At 38.2% G+C, this 20,589-nt stretch overlaps 1 protein-coding gene across 1 annotated transcript in view; it reads right to left on the bottom strand.

Annotated features, from left to right (window-relative positions):
- VWA8 (von Willebrand factor A domain containing 8) overlaps positions 1-20,589 on the bottom strand; it is a 387,125-nt gene that overhangs the window by 87,944 nt on the left and 278,592 nt on the right. The window contains exons 39-40 of the mRNA XM_032610892.1: positions 19,823-19,904; positions 15,749-15,953 (exon numbers count right to left, since the gene is read on the bottom strand). Of these exons, the coding sequence (XP_032466783.1) occupies positions 15,749-15,953; positions 19,823-19,904 (287 nt within the window). The remainder of the gene's footprint in view (positions 1-15,748; positions 15,954-19,822; positions 19,905-20,589) is intronic.

The following is a 20,589-nucleotide window of genomic DNA, read 5'->3' as shown; positions in this document are numbered from 1 at the left end:
TGGCCATACCTCAGCCTCCTGGTTGCCTGCTCCACTCAGGGCTCTTTTCCAGACCTCACATCACTACCAAGTCCATCCTCCTAATACATCCTTCACTACTCCATACACTTTCCTTATTCAATGACCTTCAGCAGCTCCTGGGCACAGGGAACCTAAAAATCTCACTGGGCTTTCACACGGCCGGCTTCCACCTATTCAGGTGACTCCTTATTGCATTACTCCCCCCCAAACACCATTTGCTTCCCTTAAGCTTGTCTTACAATATGCTACAGATATGCTTAAGACAGACCAAGGGTTGCCAAGAAGGTGAGCTTTCTTTCAACTGCTTTTAAAAAGTCCCATGCCAGCAAGACTGTGCTGAAAGTAAATCACACACTGTCTTCTGAAAATCTCCCAGCCTGTACGTTTCCGGTGGTCCCAGACCCAGCTCGTACTCCTGCCTCTGGTTTGGTGTACACTCCCCTGTTTTCTTGGGATAGTTGGTGTTGAACCTGGATTTGCCCTCTGGGCTTTGTGCTTGCATCAAATCGGCCGTGATGTTTGCTCACTGTTCCTCTGGTATCTGTGTCCACGTCACTCAGGGATTTGCGGTGATCCGAGCCTATGGCACAATTCTTCCTCTTATTAAGGAAATACACAGTGCTCATTCGTATCTATGCCTGTGGTCATTTTTTTTTTGGATTGTCTGGAATGCCCTTTCCTCTCCTTTTCAACTATCCAAATACATAAATAGAATAAAAGTTCAACCAAAGCCCCATTTCCTTTGCTTATGAATTTCATCTGCATTGGTACCTCTCCTCTGAACTACTACAGCACAGGGCTCAAATTCCACAATTTAACATTGAACTACACATTCTTTTGTACCACTGGCTGCTGTTTCATGACTATCAGTCTCACCTCCCCAGTTATATAGTATAAACTTCCTGAAGGTAAAAACCATGCTTCATACCATGAAGCATACCATGCTTCAGTATTCTCTGACCCTCCACAGGGCCTATGCTGGTGCTACAGAGTAATGCTTCACGGGAACACTTGGCTGGCTGATTGTCAAGTGACTCAAATATCTATTGCTGGTCCGTAACTTCCTTAATTCAACAGATGACAACCTGCCAATGCCACAAAGAAACTCTCCAGCTTGGATCACCATCACCTCTTTAGGAAATTATGGTTTGTTGACTTTCCTAAAGCCAGATCTAGAGTATAAACACTGTTGTTATGTGAGAATCAACTAGAAATACGGGAGCAGGAAGACAGAGTTTTTAAGGAACTGAGATTCAACTAATAGAGCCATTAGATTGTAGACATAATGACATGACAGGAAAACTTCCCCAACGAAAAAGGTATTTATGATGACAAATATGTAATTATATTTGGATCGATAAGTATCAATTGCTGCTTGAAACTTGGGAATGCTGGAAGGCTCTTCATTAGTACAGACTGAGAGTATACTTAAAAGTTTTCACTTTATTCATATGCAGACAATTACTGGTAAATCAATTCATTAAAAAAGGCAGTGACAATTATTTGGTGGGTATACAAACATGGCTGAAATAGGATCGATACTCAACAGGTTAAATAAAATCATGCAAACACAGCGGTTTGTAAAAAAAAAAAGCAACTTCTAAGTGAATAAAATGCCAGCTTTGTCTGGGACAGACCAGCTGGTCCATTTCCTCTAGCTTTTGTGTCCCAGCCAGGCTTCTGCTCTGCCCTGCAGCTTGTGGGCTTCGCACTTCCACCCTAGCAATAGTACACTCTTCTCTCTGGGATCCAGTGCTTTCAGTGTTTTTTTTTAATGGAAGCAGAGAACATTGATGGTTTAGTTATGAGGCAATCATGGAGGAAATATAAGGGCTGTGCTCTGCCTGGAAAGTGAGCAGTAATTTTTTTTTTTTTTTGCGGTACGCGGGCCTCTCTCACTGTTGTGGCCTCTCCCATTGCGGAGCACAGGCTCCGGACGCGCAGGCTCAGCGGCCATGGCTCACGGGCCCAGCCACTCCGCGGCATGTGGGATCTTCCCAGACCGGGGCACAAACCCGTGTCCCCTGCATCGGCAGGTGGACTCTCAACCACTGTGCCACCAGGGAAGCCCGTGAGCAGTAATTATATAGAAGACCTATTCTCACATCTCTATCTTCCCACAGCATATCCTAAGAGGTTCAAATGAAACTAGTTCTAGAAAATTATTTTAACCCCTGTCAGGCCTTGTGCTTTTCAATGTGCTTAAACTTTTAGATGAGATAGCACACTGAACCAATGCTGTTCTAAAAGCTGACGTGGTTAAGCAAAGTACTAGCAAGTGAAATGATCACAGATTTAACATAACCTATCTGTCACAAAAGGAATGATGGGGCTTCCCTGGTGGTGCAGTGGTTGAGAGTCCGCCTGCCAATGCAGGGGATGCGGGTTCATGCCCTGGTCCGGGAAGACCCCACATGCCGCGGAGCGGCTGGGCCCGTGAGCCATGGCCGCTGAGCCTGCATGTCCGGATCCTGTGCTCCGCAACGGGAGAGGCCACAGCAGTGCGAGGCCCGCGTACCACAAAAAAAAAAAAAAAAGGAATGATGGAGTTTATTTTTCTCTGTGCCACCTGACCTCTGCTTTCTTTGATGTTCTTTTGCTTTATCACAAACACTTTAAAATTTTATATAATTTTTAAAGATTACTTTCCATTTACAGTTATTACAAAATATTGGCTATGTTCCTGTGTCGTACAATACATCCTTGAGCCTATCTTAAACCCCATAGTTTGTACCTCTCACTCCTCCAGCCCTTTCTTGCCCCTCCTCACCACTGGTAACCACTAGTTTGTTCTCTATATCTTATCACAAACACTTTTTAAAGATGATATTGAGATAGGTAAACATTTGGGAATCGGGCCTTCTCACAATCACAGCACTACTGTTTTCACTGGTGACTGGAACTGACGAACTCCCTTCTTAAATTTGAGAGACATCAGTTTTCCTCTAAACATTCCACAGTGATTCACCTACATCCTTGAGGATAAGCTGTATTTATGTGTTGGTCCTGTCTTTCGACGTCCCATTTATATATATATATATATATATATATATATATATATATATATATATATATATTTTTTTTTTTTTTTTTTTTTTTCGGTACGCAGGCCTCTCACTGTTGTGGCCTCTCCCGTTGCGGAGCACAGGCTCTGGATGCGCAGGCTCAGCGGCCATGGCTCACAGGCCCAGCCGCTCCACGGCATGTGGGATCTTCCCGGACCGGGGCATGAACCCGTGTCCCCTGCATCGGCAGGTGGACTCTCAACCACTGCGCCACCAGGGAAGCCCAACGTCCCATTTTTAAAACAGAGATGAAAGATTCCCCAGAGTTAATCATTAGCGCTGGGAAAGGAAAGGTTGATGAGATCATTGCTACACAATGGTAAGGTTGTTTCGTGGTGATGATGGATACCCAGTCAATCCACTCTTCTCATTGAATCATACCCTCCCACCCCACACCTGTGATTGTCATTACCCCTCTCCAGGCTTGCTCTTCTAGAAACCAAGTTCAGATCCTGCTGCCTTGTTCACTTGAACAACATGGAAATTTTGCAACATTTTAACCTACTTTATTTATTTATCAAAAGAAAGAGTGTCAGGGATTTGAGAAATGGTGTAAGAATCACTCAGAATTCTGTTTTCTATCATTAACATTAAAAAGCACCCAAGAAAGATTCTTATTACTGTTTGCCACAGAGCTGTATAATATCCCTTGACTCCTGACTTCCATGGGAACCAACATGATCTGATGGGATTACACAGAGACAAATGCCTAGTTTTAATGCCACCGGCATTTTCAGGTTTTGGCAGGGGGAGGGCACCCTGGATACCTGACTAAAGGGTGAAAGTTGATAAAGCTGCCAGGGCCGGACTGCATGGTGGTTAAAGAGCACACATTACAGAACCACTGACTCTGCCACTTACCCCTGTGACCTTGGTCAACTTGCTTAATGTCTTTGAGCTTGAGTTTCTCCATCTGTGAATTACATCCCTGGAGCATTCTCTTACCCCCAAAATATACCAAAGGTTAAGACTGTTTTTTAAAAATTCTCTAAACAAATTAGCTTTCTTTACCTTCGGAGTTTTTGAGATTTGGAATTAGCTTTACATTCTCCACTTAATGCAACAATGAAAGATGACATGGCAGGTGCCATTTACTGTAGTCAACTACTATTATTCCTGGTTTGGCAGCCATTGAGTCATTTCATTTTTATTTTTAAAATTAACAGTTTTGGCTTCCCTGGTGGCGCAGTGGTTGAGAGTCCGCCTGCTGATGCAGGGGACACGGGTTCGTGCCCCGGTCCGGGAAGATCCCACATGCTGCGGAGCAGCTGGGCCCGTGAACCACGGCCGCTGAGCCTGCGCGTCCGGAGCCTGTGTTCCGCAACAGGAGGGGCCACAACAGTGAGAGGCCCGCGTACCGCAAAATAAATAAATAAATAAAATTAACAGGTTTTTTTTCATGTTGCCAATGGATGTCCAATTGTTCCAGCACCATTTGTTGAAAACGTTACCCTTTCATTAAACTGCTTCGGCACCTTTGTTGAAAATCAATCGGCCATATGTCTCTGGGCCACTTTCTGAATACTCTAGTCCATTCCATTGATTTATGTGTTTGTCCTTTTGCTAACATCATACCATCCTGATTACTGTAGTTTTATGGTAAATCTTAAAATTGTGTAGTATGATTCCTCTAACTTTATTCTTTTAAAAAATTGTTTTGAGTATTTTTGTTCCATATACATTTTAGAGTCAGCTTGTTATCACTATAAAAAAATCCTACTGGGATTCTGGTTGGAACTCTCCAAATTATTATTATGTTGAGAATTCTAATCTGTGAACTCTCCTTTTACTTAAATCTTTGGTTTCTTTCACTAGTGTTTTGTAGTATTCAGCATACATATCCTATACATGCCGTGTTACATTTATACCTAAGTATTTCATTTTTAGGTGGAACTGTTTGTAAATGGTATATATATTTTAAAATTTTGGTTTTTAATCATTAATTGCTAGGATATAGAAATATGATTAATTTTGGACCTTGCTAAACTCACTTATTAGTTGAAAGATTTGGTTTATTTTGGGCATATTTGCTTTTTTTTGGTACATTCTGTGGGATTTTCTAGGTAGGCAATTATGTTGTCTACAAATAGTGACAGTTTTATTTCTTCCTTTCCAATCTGTATACTTTTACTTATTTTTCTTGTTGCTGCACTGGCTAGGACTTTCAGTCTGATGTTGAAAAGGAGTGATGGGTGTATGGGTGTGGTTGTTCCTGCCTTATTCCCAATCTTAGGGGGTAAGCACTGTCTTTCACCATTAAATATGTTGCTAGCTATAGGGCTTTGATGCCTTTTGTTAGGCTGAAGAAGTTCTCTTCTATTTCTAGTTTGCTGAGAGTACCCACACTTCCTTTTCAGATGGCCTTGAGTCAAGACCAGGAGACTCTGGAGGAAAAAGAGAAACACATCTAGTTCAATGGTAGTTCAAATTCTGGTCTTCCTCAATCCATGTGCTATCACTTCTTTTTCAGAGACCTCAAATAGTTGCTCAATGTATCCTGTCCGGATTTTATTGCTGAATTCAGTGGAAAAGACAGGGTAAGTGTGTGTTTACTCCATCTTATTCATAACTAGTACTCTTGAGTCATTTCAAAGTGAAATAAGGAAAATTAACCAGTTTCTTCAGTTCTATTAAAAAATATGTATTTTTTAAAGTGTCTAGGATCCAAAGATGAGTTAAATGAAATCTTTGTTTCATGGCTACTCTTATTCCTCTTATTTACCTGGTGAATTCCCACTTGTTATTATTCTAAACCAATTTTTAATTTTTATCAAAGTAATAAATGTAAATAGTTTAATAAGCCAAAGAGTACTACAAGATGTACAACAAAAACAGCAACCTTGAGCTCCACCATCTTCACCTCTCAATTCCCACTCCCCAAAGGTAGCCAGCCACTTCAACTCTGCTTACTATGTCTCCTGCTACTTACCTTCATATTTCTAAATAATATTCTTACATTCTCTTTAAGTTTCAGACATTATCTATTGACTTCCTACTATGAAAGGTAAGGATTATTTCACCTATCTTACCTAGAACATACATGACTCATGTTCCCTCCCCTTATCATCCTAATAGAGTGCCATCATAAACTTGAGTTAAATCAATATTAATTGTTTACTTTATTATTACTATTATATGGTACTATATTATTATATGCAATAATATATGTTACTATATATTTCAAATTATAATACACATTACTATATAGTTATATATACTATTACATACTATTATTGTATAATTTTTCATTTTTCCCACTAATATGTACTCTTTACTAATTCTTAGCTTTACTTTATTTATCTCTCACTAACTGTTCCCCAAATTCTCCAGCAGAGCTGTAAAATTCTCTCAGTATAGTTATTCTATCACATTACCAGCTCCTTTTTTTCCCCTCAAGACATCTATTCTTTCTGGAACCCTGTTTTCCCACTTTGCTTTGGAGTAGTTGTTTTCAGGCACAGCTGTTATTCTAGAACATCCTTTCATGATCATGCTGGGAATTACCTTTGCCTCTTCCCTGGCTAAGACCACTCTTTCCACCCTTTCTTCTTCTTTCTTGATTTATTCCCTCCTTTTGTATAAAGAATGAAAGTTTTTTGAGATTTGCATGTTTAATAATGTTTTTAGTCTACCGTCACATTTGATTAATAGCTTGGCTGGGTATAAAATTCTCGGTTGGAAATAATTTTCCCTTTAGCTTCCAATGCTGCTGTGGAGAAGCCTAATGCTATTAGGATTTATAGTACATTTTATATAACCTGTTTCCCACTTCCCTCAACTTAGAAGCTTTCAGCTTTGTCTCTTTACCCACAGGGTTCTAAAATTTCAAGTGAATATAGTTTGGGGTGTATGCGTGAGGGTGTGTGTTTTCCAGTTATTAAATAGAACATCTGTCCTGTAGTTTAGTGAAATTTTCTTAAATTACTTTTTGGGTCATTTCCTGCCCTTTCGTTTTCTCTTTCTGGAATTCTTATTAGTCAGATAAGACTTATCTTCTCTCTTCTATTTTCAATTTCTTTGTCTTTTGGGAGAGTTCCCTAATGTCCAATCCCTTTTATTAATTTATTTCTGCTACTACTTTTTAATTTCCAAGAGATCTTTCTTAATCTTTGAAGGTTACTATGTTAAAATAGCACGATGTTTCTGTTTTATAATATTTTCTCTTACCTCTCTGAGAATATCAATTATCACTTTGTGAAATGCTTTTCTGCTTTCTGTATCATCTCTATTTCTCTGTTCATTTGTTTTGGTTTCCATCTTTTATATAAGAGGCTATCCATTAATATTTAAGAATAAGGCATTAAAAAGTAGATTGAAATTTTTGTTTTTTGTTTTTGCATAAAGTAGGGCTTGCCAACAAGTGGGTCTTCTTGTAAGACTAGTAGGGAGAAATTTCCAAATGTCAGCATCAGAAAGGCTTTTCTCTAGAGTCACAGATGTAGAAAACAAACTTATGGTTACTGGGGGTAGGGGGAGGTAGGAATAAATTGGGAGATTGGGATTGACATATACACACTACTATATAGATAACTAATAAGGACCTACTGTATAGCACAGGGAACTCTACTCAGTACTCTGTAATGGCTTATATGGGAAAAGAGTCTAAAAAAGAGTGGATATATGTGTATTTATTTTGGGGTTTTTTTGTTGTTGTTGTTGTTTTTTTGCGGTACATGGGCCTCTCACTGTTGTGGCCTCTCCCGTTGCGGAGCACAGGCTCCGGACATGCAGGCTCAGCGGCCATGGCTCACGGGTCCAGCCGCTCCGCAGCATGTGGGATCTTCCCGGACCGGGGCACGAACCCGTGTCCCCTGCATCGGCAGGCGGACTCTCAACCACTGCGCCAGCAGGGAAGCCTGATATATGTGTATTTATAAGTGATTCACTTTGCTGTACACCTGAAACTAACACAACATTGTAAATCAACTATACTCAAATAAAAATTTTTTAAAAATCACTTGATAGGATACAAGCTTTCCTATGGATAAGCATTGTACTAATTTTAATGTAATTTTGTATGTTAGTACATTTTTACTTATCTCCTTATAAACTTAATGTATCTCAAAAATGATTGTTTAATCCTACAGACTGTATTTTTTGTGTATATCGACTCAAAATGATAAGCAAACAAATAAAAAAATATTTTCCTTAAAAAAAAAAAATGAAAAAAAGAAAGGCTTTTCTCTTGGGCATGTCAGTTTCCAGAAAGGATTTTCCCAATCTCCTGCTTAAGGGATATAAATACGGATGCCAGCTTCATGAGATCTAAATAAGGAAAGCAGACTTTCACTTTATCTTCTTGTTGGCTATATGGTCTCACTCCTGTCTTAAACTGTGCAGATCTCCATTGTGGCTCCCGTCTCTTGCAAGGGTAGAGGAGAGCCGGCTGCCCAGGTGCATAAGATGGAGGAGAAAATCTGTATTTCTAAATGGCCTCTATAGGGGCTTTCAACTAATCTGCCAATTTTCAGTGCTGCCCTGTACTCTAACCTTCTTTGGAACATGGTGTCTTCAAGTCCTGATGCTTTATGGGCTTCCACAGAGTAAAGCTTGCGTCTCCCCCCTGGAGAAATTTTAGGGTTTTAGTTCTCTCCAGTCACTAACTCGGTCATCACCTACACGTGTATTTTTTAATCCTCCAAAGTGTTGTTGCATCTCTAATTCTCTTTGTCCTTGTGTTTTTGTACCTTTTTTGATCCTTTATTGTTTTCTTACTGGGATTTTGGTAAGAGGCAAAACTAAACCTGTATTCGATTTGTCAGGAGTCCCTTTCCCCTTCCGTAGAAACCAGATTCAGGTATTATTTTATCTTAAAACCACTTCCAAAGATAGAGTTAAGTATTCTTTGCTGTCCTCCAGTCCCTTAATCACGCTTCCATCACTTTCTTCACCACACTGCACCATAGTTTATTTGGTTATAGTGCTCCTTGACTGTAAGTTCCCTGGGTCTGTATCTGTCTCTTATTTATTTCTTTATCCTAGTGAGTCTAGGTGATCAATGACTGTTAATTAAATAAATAAATGTAAGAATGGGTGGAACTATTAAAAGGGAGAGGTTAGAGATGGCACTTGTGGCCTGACCTTGTAAGGAAACAGAAAATAAAAAGAGAGACAGGGGCTTCCCTGGTGGCGCAGTGGTTGAGAGTCCGCCTGCCGATGCAGGGGACACGGGTTCGTGCCCCGGTCTGGGAAGATCCCACGTGCCGCGGAGCGGCTGGGCCCGTGAGCCATGGCCGCCGAGCCTGCGTGTCCGGAGCCTGTGCTCCGCAGCGGGAAAGGCCACAGCAGTGAGAGGCCCGCGTACCTCAAAAAAAAAAAAAAAAAAAGAAAGAGACATTTTTAGAATGTTATAGAGACAAAAGAACACGGTATACAGAAAAACTAGGAAAGACAGCTCCAAATTTGGCTTGCTCTTTACCGTTCTCAGGACTCAGGCTAAAGATGATGCATATTTCACTGTGTGTTTTTTGGTCCTGTTCTCATTTGTCTTTTGAATAAGGCTAAACACTATAATCCTCGGCTGACAATTGTCCTATCATTGAGTTCCTGCTTTTCTTCAAGCTGACAAGTTTAAGCCCAGACCATTTTTTCAATTCCTTTTTTGGGCCTGACAAAACTTTTCCTAAACAGGATTATAAGCAAAGCTCACTCTCAACACTAAGACAGATGATGAATTATGTAACTCACTGGGTCATGATGCAATATGAGGTGTTTGGGTAACACTGCTTCCTTTTAATTTGGTTTTGTTTCCATGTAAGTGTTAAAGAATTCTGTAGCCCAATATTCCCTAACTTCTGAGTTTCTAAGTTTTATTTGTTTACTAAATACTTTGTGCCAAGTATGAGTGCATTTCATTCTTACGACAACTTGTAAAGTACAAGGGTATTGTCTTTATATTATGACTGGAAAGTGAAAATTAGAAAGAATGAGTAATTTGCCGAAGATCACTTAAAAAGTGGTACGTGGATTTGAACCTAGGTTTGACCACTTAAAATTTCATGCTCTTCAACAATAGGCTATACCACTTATAAATAAAATTACAATTTTCTCTATAAATATAACAGCAAGGTTTTATTTCTATAGCCATTGTGATGTGTTGATTATACATAACTATATACATAATGAGCTTAGAACCACAAAAATTCTAGAGCCATTGACTGTCAACATATTCATTGCATTTGATATCTCAATTTATAACTGATATATTACAGAATTAATTTGTTTTCCTTATACTTTAAATAAATATTACTAAGATTACTTCTTTACTTGCTGATTATATTGTCAAGCAGTATGCAATGAGGATATAGTATATAAAATAATGATCTTAAGGTCTGTCATGAGAGAAAAGAGTTGAAATATTTCTGCCGCTGATGATTTGAAAAGCAATTACCTAAGTTTAGGCCTTTTCTAAAATGTAAAAGCTAAATGATATTTCTATTTTTAATACTACTTTAAAACTCTAATACCCATGATTTTCATAATTTTTATGGTTATCTTTTTTGTTGGATATGCACAAAAGTTTAATGAAAACTCATGGCCTCTTTAAACTCATAAACTTGTTGATTTGCTTGTCTTGGGAAGGTGGTTGCTGATTTAATTTTAGTTACATTTAGCAATTACTGACAAATTTGTGATCCAATGGAAGCATTTCTTCTGGAGGAATGTAAAAATCGACGTGGCAATTTCCTTCTGAAAGAGTTTATAGGAAAGGAGGCCCTTATGCACATACCCATGAGTGTTATCCCACTTGAGTATAGACTTCTCTCCAATTCTTTGCTCAAACTGAATTCTTTGTTCAAGAAGAGCATTGCTAATCTGTAATTGGGACAACTGTAGGCTTCCACATCTCCCAGAGATATCATGACACCATCTTATCTGTGTTCTCAGTACCTCTTTCCCTTTTCTTTTGCCTTTCTCTCTTCTTAACCACATTTCCATTGTCTTATTTCTGAAGGACCGTGCAGTCTGGTAACTGTCATAATTCTCCTTGGGGAGTTAGTTAAAGGCTTAATCAAGCCAGGGGCATGCTGGAAGCGGATTGTACTAGTTTGCGAGAGTTGCTTGCTAAATATTCAGAGACTTGTTAACCTCTGGTAGCTTTAAATCAGCCACGGAGGGAGTATTTACATCTTGAAAACTGGCAAACATTGTAAACTGCCCCCCACCTGCCAGAGAGCTGGGCTGTCAGCACACTACCGGGTAGTACACTCTCCAGGGGATCTTGCATTTTCATTAGGTAAGCCTGAAAACCTTATTCAAAGTCTAGATTCAAAATGAATTTCTATGGTTGGGATTTCTCTAACAGCAATAAACAAAGGAAAAAATCATTAGAGGCATTGCCCAAGTGTTACCACATAGGCAAATAGCTAGACCATCTTGATGAAAACCACTTCTACCGATATATCACTAAGAGATATGGTGGGAAATTATAAACATAAATTTTAAGAAGTATTGCCTTTCTGGGCCAAGGAAGATTCCCAAAGATGTATGTACATATAAGAGTCCTATAAAATGTGTATCACTCTATAACAATGAGCCACTTAATCAGACCGTTAAGTGTTTTCAGAATTGCTGACCAAAGCTAAGAGTGAAGTACAAGAGTGAACTATGCTCCTTAAGAAGAACAAAGAATTGCAAACTTTCACAGAAGACCTGGAGATAATGTAGCTTGTAGAGTCAAAAGCTAAATTTACTAATAGAGTACCAATTAAATAATCTTATGGTTTCTAAAACTGGAAATGGGCCTTAACATTCTTAAAAAATCGTAAGCGTTGGATGTGTAGTTAAAAAAAAGGCTAGGCCTAGTTACCAAAGTACAGCAAATGACATTTTCTCATATTCCTAGAATATCGTCTTTGAAAGATTAGAGGTGCTTAGCATAGACTGGTTATCTTTTCTATGTATTTTTGTCTATGCCTCTCTCTATTTTCAATATTTACCGTACCTACTGTGTACCAGGCACTATCTTAAGTGTAAGGACCGATAAGTTCCAGTCCCACACTGTTTCAAAGATTCTGTCAGGTTTTAAAGTATACAGTTAAGGAAGTATTATTCAAAGGCCTCGAAGAGATTCTACGAGTAATATATGAAGGATTTAGTTTCTGATTAGTTTATTGTAGTCAGACAATAGCATTTGAAAACTGTAATCTTTTAGCCTTTTTGCTCCCACAAGAAGAGTCACCAGGAGCTTTTTAGAGAAGATGATTTGATTTCTGAGGAAAACTGTGGTGTAGCGTTCTTTGGAGGAATCTAAATGTAACTAAATAAAAATATGAAAACTATGCTTTATAGAGAACACTATAAAACCTAGTCAGAAAAATTTTTGCTTATAATTAACCTGTGCTTCTGAAAATATTGAGTCTAAAAGTAGTAACTATGAATTCTTAATAATGGGTTCTTAGACTACAGTTACAGTGATACTTTGAGTTTGTTGTTACAGTCGTTTACTATAAGAAAAACACATGTTCCTATCAAAGCATGTAAAATGAATGAACACATTTTATATGAAGCTCAAAAAGTACTCTCTTGGGCTTCCCTGGTGGCGCAGTGGTTGAGAGTCCGCCTGCCGATGCAGGGGACTCGGGTTCGTGCCCAGGTCCGGGAGGATCTCACATGCCGCGGAGCAGCTGGGCCCGTGAGCCATGGCCGCTGGGCCTGCGCTCCGCAACGGGAGAGGCGGCAATAGTGAGAGGCCCGCGTACCAAAAAACAACAACAACAACAACAAAACTCTCTTGCAAGCTGTACTCATTAAAGAAAACTATCAATGAATACATTAAACAAAAACAAAAATTCAAAGCAACAATGGCTTCAAAGCTAATACCTCAAGAAGGCTGAAATGTAGCAAAGTCATAAAGGATAGGGATAAAACATGTGACTGACAGAGTTTATCTAAAGATAAAACAGTTCTTTTGACACCAGGCAAAGGGATCAGGGAAAGATGGGGGTCAATAAGTGGTGAATGGCATGGCAGATTTTCTGCCTGGCCTTCACTGTTGACCTAAAGGATCATCTCACGACCATAGGAACCGCTGAAGAGGCTTGTATAAACCTCCCCTAACAGCAGGTCTGAGGCTGCCTCAAAACTACTGGAGTTGTAAACAGGCCTTTTAATTTCTATGATGTAAAGTAAGTTCATTTGGCCACTAGATGGAGATCAGGTTACTCTGCCATTGACAGGGAAGCTGCTGGCAGTCAGCAAGCGATAAGTATTGGTACTGAGAACCTATTCTCTTTCTCAGTACTTCTATGGAAGGTATTTCCAAGAGCCCAGATCAGCAGCAAACCAATGTTGAATAAAGGGCCATAAATGAGGAGTAGGTTGAGGGACTGATTAGGAAGGTAGCTGTAAAAGACACATTTTTGCTTGTTATTACCATTGCTCCTGGAATGATTCATATTTAGATTTGGTTGTACAAACTACTTGTAAATAGTAACATAAGCTGGTCTAAATAAAAGCAATTAAGTATGCTGTCTCATTATTTACCAAGCAGTGAGAAGGAAGAGGAGAGATGTGACCAAAAATGACAACACCGGCAGATTATTTCGACAATGAATTCTGTTTGTTTAGACATAAAGATATATGCTCATAATTTGCTTCTCAGCTTGAGTATGTGTGTAAGTGTATATTTTCAGTATCAACAAAATGGATCAAGGAACATCAGAGATGGAAGGAAAATGTTAGATAACATTCTAACTTTCTAATCTTACAAATGGAACTATCATTCAATTCTGAATTATGTAACTTTATTACTGAATAAGTCATTTCTATTATAGCTGCACTTTGAACTGGAGACATAAAGTTATCCATTTCCTAGAAAATGTTTGGTTTGTAGAAGGATCAGATACTGCCTTGTATAATATAGCAGAGTATTTTGATTATTTTTGAGATGTTAGATACTATATTTCTGTCCATTTCTAACTTAGAAACTATATATATTCATCCAATACTTATTCAGTTACAACTGATAAACTGAGACAGTTAAAAGAATTCCATTTGTTGTCAAAAAGCTTCAATTTTGTATATATGAGTATAAACAAGCATATTTGTCTACTGTGTACCAATCATCATGCTAAGAGCTGGAGATACAACGATGTACAACAGAGGCAGGAAAGTCACTGGGAAGAGGAGAGTTACACGGTTAAAACACAAATAGGGGTTAATTTTTGTACCAGTGAAGACCCGTTATCAAAATCATGAGTGACACTCCTTTTAAAAGTTCTGTTGTGAAAGATAAACTTAATTGTTATAACCTTGTTATAACACATGAGAAATTGAAATAAAATATAAGAAATTCAAACACAATAGTATTTACTATTAGGCATCAATTACTGTAATGAAAAGAGGAGCTTAATTCAAAGGGAGAAGAAACTAATCTTCAGAATAATGAAAGAAGCATAATTAACCATAGTAATTAATTTTTTTAGTTAATTAACCATAGTTAATTAATTAATTTTCTAATTACTGTTATGGATAGTGACCAACATTCAGTCTGTTACTGTGATAGATCCACTGCACTTAATGACATGCTAATTTTAGAGTAATACATTTGTTTTAGCTTAATTAAATTAATATACTCATACCCTTTCAAAAGGATTTGGGGCTGCTGGCCTATATTGGTTTGCGATTTTCAAAATATTCCTATAATCTAAGAATATGTATTATTCATTTACAAATACACATACACACACACACACACACACACACACACACACACACACACACACACACACACATATATATTTCTCCTGTAAGGAACATCACAAAAATAACCACAGAAAATAGTAATTATTAATCAGATATCAATGGAGTAGTTTGTAGAAATTTCTTATCTTGTTAACTGGTTCTTTACAGAGCAACACAGTTGGCAGGAACCTACCTTTCTTTTTGCTGGATAAAAATGAAATGTAAACAAAGAAGCCTTTCCTCTGAAGGTTAAAATAAATAAATAACAAATACAATAAATCCTTTTATAATACGGTTTAGTATTTATGGGTACACAGCGTTCCTCACTGCTCACACTAGTTCCAGACAGCAACTAGATTAGCTGGTGACTGAGCCATTTCTGGAGCTGTGGAGCTTCCTCCCTCTGTGGTGGCCTCTTCCCCATATTTCTTGCTAGTGCAGGGTTGGGTTCTACTTATTATGACTGCTAAACTTCCATTCTCTGGAAATAAGGAGGTTGGTAAAAACACATCTCTATTGGATGCATAATTCTTCTTATCTTCTCTAGTCTAAACGTTTTGGCCTTATACTATATGTGCTGCGTTTTAAGATGCTCAGTATTTCTGTTTCCTTGGTAGCATGGGGCGATGCTGACGACAATGGCAGAAGTGAGAACAGATGCAAAGGTGGGTGCTGGAAACTGATTAATGCTTAAGGTTAAAAAATAAAAGTTGATGATTGTATTTGCATGTTGTGAGGTGAGGAACCTATATATTTAAGCACTGACAGACAAAAAAGGCACATTTTTACTTTTTAACTATCTAGAAGGATAGATCTGTCTTTTTCTGTTATGAGTCCCAAAATTATTTTAGCTATTTAAGTAAACTACATTTGAGTCACTGGGCCGGGAGTTTCCACGACTGTGGCATTTGCAACTAAATGAATGAATTTATAACTGAATGTGTACCCTTAAGAGGTAAGGTCAATTCAAATGGTACCTGCATAAGTCTGTCACCTTCTTGTCCAATCATGTTTCTCCATTCCATGAGTGACCGCTGCAGATGTTCCAGTCCAGTTTCCCAAAGCCGGATGCGACCTCCCATGTCAACAGTGACAACGCCACCTTTGCCCCACTCAGCCAGCAGTGCATCTGTGTCCGAGATAGTAGATAGCCACGTGGTATATGGTGAGAGAGAGTCTGATCTGCAAAAGAAATCAGTGTTCAACCAGTGAAGTCCAGGTAATGAAGTTAGTTTAACCTGACTTAGGTTCATTAAACTTCCTACAAAGAATTCTCATAGTTAAACAACACGGACCTACTGTACAGCACAGGGAACTATACTCAATATCTTGTAATAACCTATAATGGAAAAGAATCTGAAAAAGAATATATATATATGTATACGTGAATCACTTTGCTTACACTTGAAACTAACGCAACATTGTAAATTAACTATACTTCAGTAAGAAAAGTAATGCTTTAAAAAAACATTCTAATACTAAGCACAATTAAAAGATAAGATACCAACAGATCCACATGTAAGGAAAAAATACATAGTTATTTACTGGTTATTTACATATTCCTGTATTTGTAGATCCTGGATGACGTTAGCATTCACTGTCAGGAAGAAAGAAACTCTACACCAACTGACACCTCACATAACCTCAGCGCTGGACACACTCCTTAGGGGTCTAAGGTCAGTGCTGAAACTAATGTCTTGTTTATGTGCTTTAATTGCATTTATATTTAATATTTTGCCTTTTCTAACTTAGGAAGTTATAAGGATTTATAATAAAGAATTTATATATTTCTTGTATTATATATTTCATACATATACCTATTTCTGATATTATATATCAGAAATAGTCATTTCTAGGAATGCAACTTTCACCTATAAGAGTCAACTGCACACTTCCTTTACCTCAGTATAGCTTTCACTACACAAAAGGAACACAGATTATAAATTCTAATTACCAGTGTTGGCTCTCTAAATACATCTGATATTTTCTGTATGAAATAAATGGTCTAAAGGGATGATCTAATAGATAATAAAAACATAATACACTATCAATGCAGATTTGTTAAAACCACAAAACTACTACATAGTGGGTAAATTCTTATAATATACTAAAGAATAAATCAAGGCGACTTTAGCCTTTTTATCAGTCTGCCTTAGTAGATACTAAACACAGAGTGACAAAGCCAGCCGTTGTGGAACATGGAAGTCTTAGAAAATGTTTATATGAAGAGAACAAAAACAGTAGGATGGAAGAAGCGTTTCAGAACTACTTTACAGTACTAGAAGGACTCAACGAAGATAACATTTGATATAATACAGGATTCATCTCATGGTGCTCTCTCAAAAAATATTTGCCTTAGGAAAAGAATTAGTAGGTACAGATGGTGAAGTGAAAGGCTACTCAAGAGTAATGAAATTTCTCCACCTATGATGTTTAAAATTCTGCCACAAGTGCTCGATATGTATGATTCTGTTGAGCACAGTACCTACTGGCTGCTTACTTAACTCTCCACCATGAAACTTTAAAATTTACAGGGGCAATTTCTTCAGTATGTCAAAAATGTGCTCGAAGATATCACACATTTACTACAACTTGCACACCAGGTCTAGAATCTCTTCTTCACCTTTTTAAAGAAAAGGCACATTCCCTTTATATATAACAACAAAGTCTTTAAGGAATACATAGAATTATAGTAGAGTGAAGCCCAGATTTATATACTCCTGTATATCAGAGCTAAGTAGTATCATTTTACAAATGCAAATAAAACAAAAATTTGAGGAATAATACTCACATTTTACTGAGAGTGAAAGTGATGTATTCATTTTGGCCCTGCAGTCACATATAGTTTTACTGTGTTTTCTATTATTGGAAGTTAGCCATCAAATGGAAAATTCCTGCTATCTAGCAAAATACTAAATTTAAGCAACCAGCAACAAAACTGAAATCCAGATGGGTTGTTCCCTTGGATTACATATATGCCAAAAACAGCAATAGTTAATCTCAAGAGAAACTCAGGATATACTGATAATGAACAGACTCTAAACCACATGGCATCTGAAATATGGCAAGTCCAAATTGAGATGTTCTGTAAATGTAAAATACATACTGGGTTTCAAAGATGCAGAAGAAAAAAGGAATGTCAAGTATTATTAAAATGTTTATATTAAATACATTTCAAAACAGTAATACTTTAAATATAATGGGTTAAATAAAACACTATTAAAGGTAATTTCACCTGTCTCTTTTTTTACTTTTCTAATGTGACTACTAAGAACATAAAATTACATATATGGCTGACATTCTATTTCTATTGGACAGCACAGCACTAAATGAATGAAGTATGGTGATCAGCTGGCACTGGCTGAATATATATAGCTGCCCTTCCAGATGTTACTTCTATGGCAGGTATAACATATGGTTCATACAGAAAGTTAATAGAGAAAAGCACTGAAATAAAAAGCTAGGGTCAATTAGGGAGAAATTAAGAGAAATATTGAAAAAAATCATCATGCTTTAGAAATGTAAAAAAAAAAAGTTGTTCTTTTCTTTTGCTACTTGAACTAATAGTATGTGTTTTTTTTTTTTTTTTTGCGGTACGCGCGGGTCTCTCACTGTTGCGGCCTCTCCCGTTGCAGAGCACAGGCTCCGGACACGCAGGCTCAGCGGCCATGGCTCACGGGCCCAGCCGCTCCGCGGCACGTGGGGTCTTCCCGGACTGGGGCATGAACCCGCACCCCCTGCATCGGCAGGCGGGCTCTCAACCACTGCGCCACCAGGGAAGCCCTAATAGTATGTTTTAATGAACATACAATGGAATAAGAAATTCCCCCAAATGACGAAAAGCTATTTTTCATTAAACTGACACATTAAGATGTTCCAAGAAGACATTCTTATATACGTTGGAACAAGTAAATCTATTTCTTTGGATAATACTTTTATTCTTCATATTTCTCGAATCTGACTAAAAGGTCCTAAGAAATGAAACTGTGTTTCTGAGTTATTTTGTACTGTCATGCTGAGCAATTTTCTTCTGGGAGTTGGAGGCGTGGGTCAACAGGAGGTCTGGTGATGTCTGGGTGACTGACAGGTGTAGCTGGCCTTTCTCTGACATTGGAAGCCTCTCCAGGCTCCTTTCCCCAGGATTTTGGGTGAGCCTTTAACCACTGTGTTGTGAGGCCTCAGTTGCCTGTGAGGGAGTACATGTTAGGAGGGGATGTACATCAATCTATACAAAAGCAGGCACACGCTTAGGTTGAGAAAGGGAGATCAGGCATGGATGCATCCAGAAAGGGATGGGCTACAGGTGAGGACACATGTGTCTGTCAAGGGAGAGATGGAGCATCATTGCTTCTCCTTTTATGCCCTTAGTCTAGTTAGTTTGAATGCTTTGCTTCCACTGCTGAACCGTAATAAAAGCAGCCAGTGGTAACGAGTTCCATTCCAAATCTCTGGAATCCGTTGGCTATCACAATGGTAGATGCTCAGTTACATATTTAAAAACAATATTAAACCAATGCTATTTAAATTCCTTTGACATCTTGAATACATTTACCTCAGAAAATTAATATACGGAGTTAATAAATATGAAAAGTTTTGCTGTACTAAAAAATGCTGTTTCAAAAAAATTTATCATTAGGACAGATCAAAAAGGAAAAATGAAGGCTTGAAGGCTGTTAGACTTATACCAAGGTAACATTTGAACATTTTTCCAAAATGAAAATAAAAATGGCAGTAAAGAATGCAGAACAGGGACTTCCCTGGGAGTCCAGTGGTTAAGACACTGTGCTTCCACTGCAGGGGGCATGGGTTTGATCCCTGGTCAGGGAACTAAGATCCCACATGCCGTGCGGCATGGCCAAAAAAAAAAAAAAAAAAAAAAAAAAAAGGAATGCAGGACAGCAAGATATAAACCAACTGTAATTGAAAAAAACAAAAAAGAGCTTGCTATTTAAGGAAGCAAAAAGCACACATTTGTTCAGAGTACACGATAAGAATTCACTCATTTTTTTAATCTGACACACAAGCTAAGAACAAAGGTGAAAACAGATTACCCAGGAATAGGGATGTATCGGAGTCTCTTTGATTGGAGATCAGTGACTTCTATATAACCAGCTGTTTGTGGAGGGATAACATCTGCAAACAAGTCAAGACATGAGCCGAGGGTTAAATCACTGCATGATACAAAAATAGGACCTAAAGAAAGCATGGATGCTGCTAAAAGTGGAATGAAGTTTAGAGCGTAGAGCAGAACTCTGGGACCCACTTGACAAGGTCCTGGGCTGGCCAGTTCCAGCCTTGAGGCTAGACTCTCAGAATTATGTTTTTGTCAGGGAACTACAGAGACTGTGAAATAGATGCATGTTAGTGATTCTTTACTGTCAAGAGCATTACCTAAATTCCTTTCATTTTCTTTGACAGCTTCCCCAAATGGGTCAATGTTTTATTTTAGCACTTACAGTTTATTTGAAAATATTTCATCATTTGAATTCTCTTTTTCCTTCCCAGGAAATCACAACAACGACGGTATAACACAGTGGAATCAGCACCTACTTTGAAACTGGACTGGCCTGGTAGAAAATCCTGGCTCTGATACTTCCTAACTATGTTTTACGCTGGCCAAGTTAGTTCTCTGAGACCTGCCTTCACCATTTGTAAAATGGGGATAATGACCGCATCTGAGCATCATAAACATTATTTGCACCCAATTAGTAGTTGCTCCACCCACAGTGGCTGTTATTATTAGGACCATTCAAGACAGGAAAAGGTGAGGTGAGGACTGAGCAGTGGGTCGAGGACTCTGGGTCACGAAGAATATGAA

Source organism: Phocoena sinus, chromosome 18 (assembly GCF_008692025.1).
Source record: "Phocoena sinus isolate mPhoSin1 chromosome 18, mPhoSin1.pri, whole genome shotgun sequence".
NCBI lineage: Eukaryota > Metazoa > Chordata > Mammalia > Artiodactyla > Phocoenidae > Phocoena > Phocoena sinus.
Note: the sequence above shows the minus strand (reverse complement) of the source record. Positions and strands in the feature narration are given on the sequence as shown.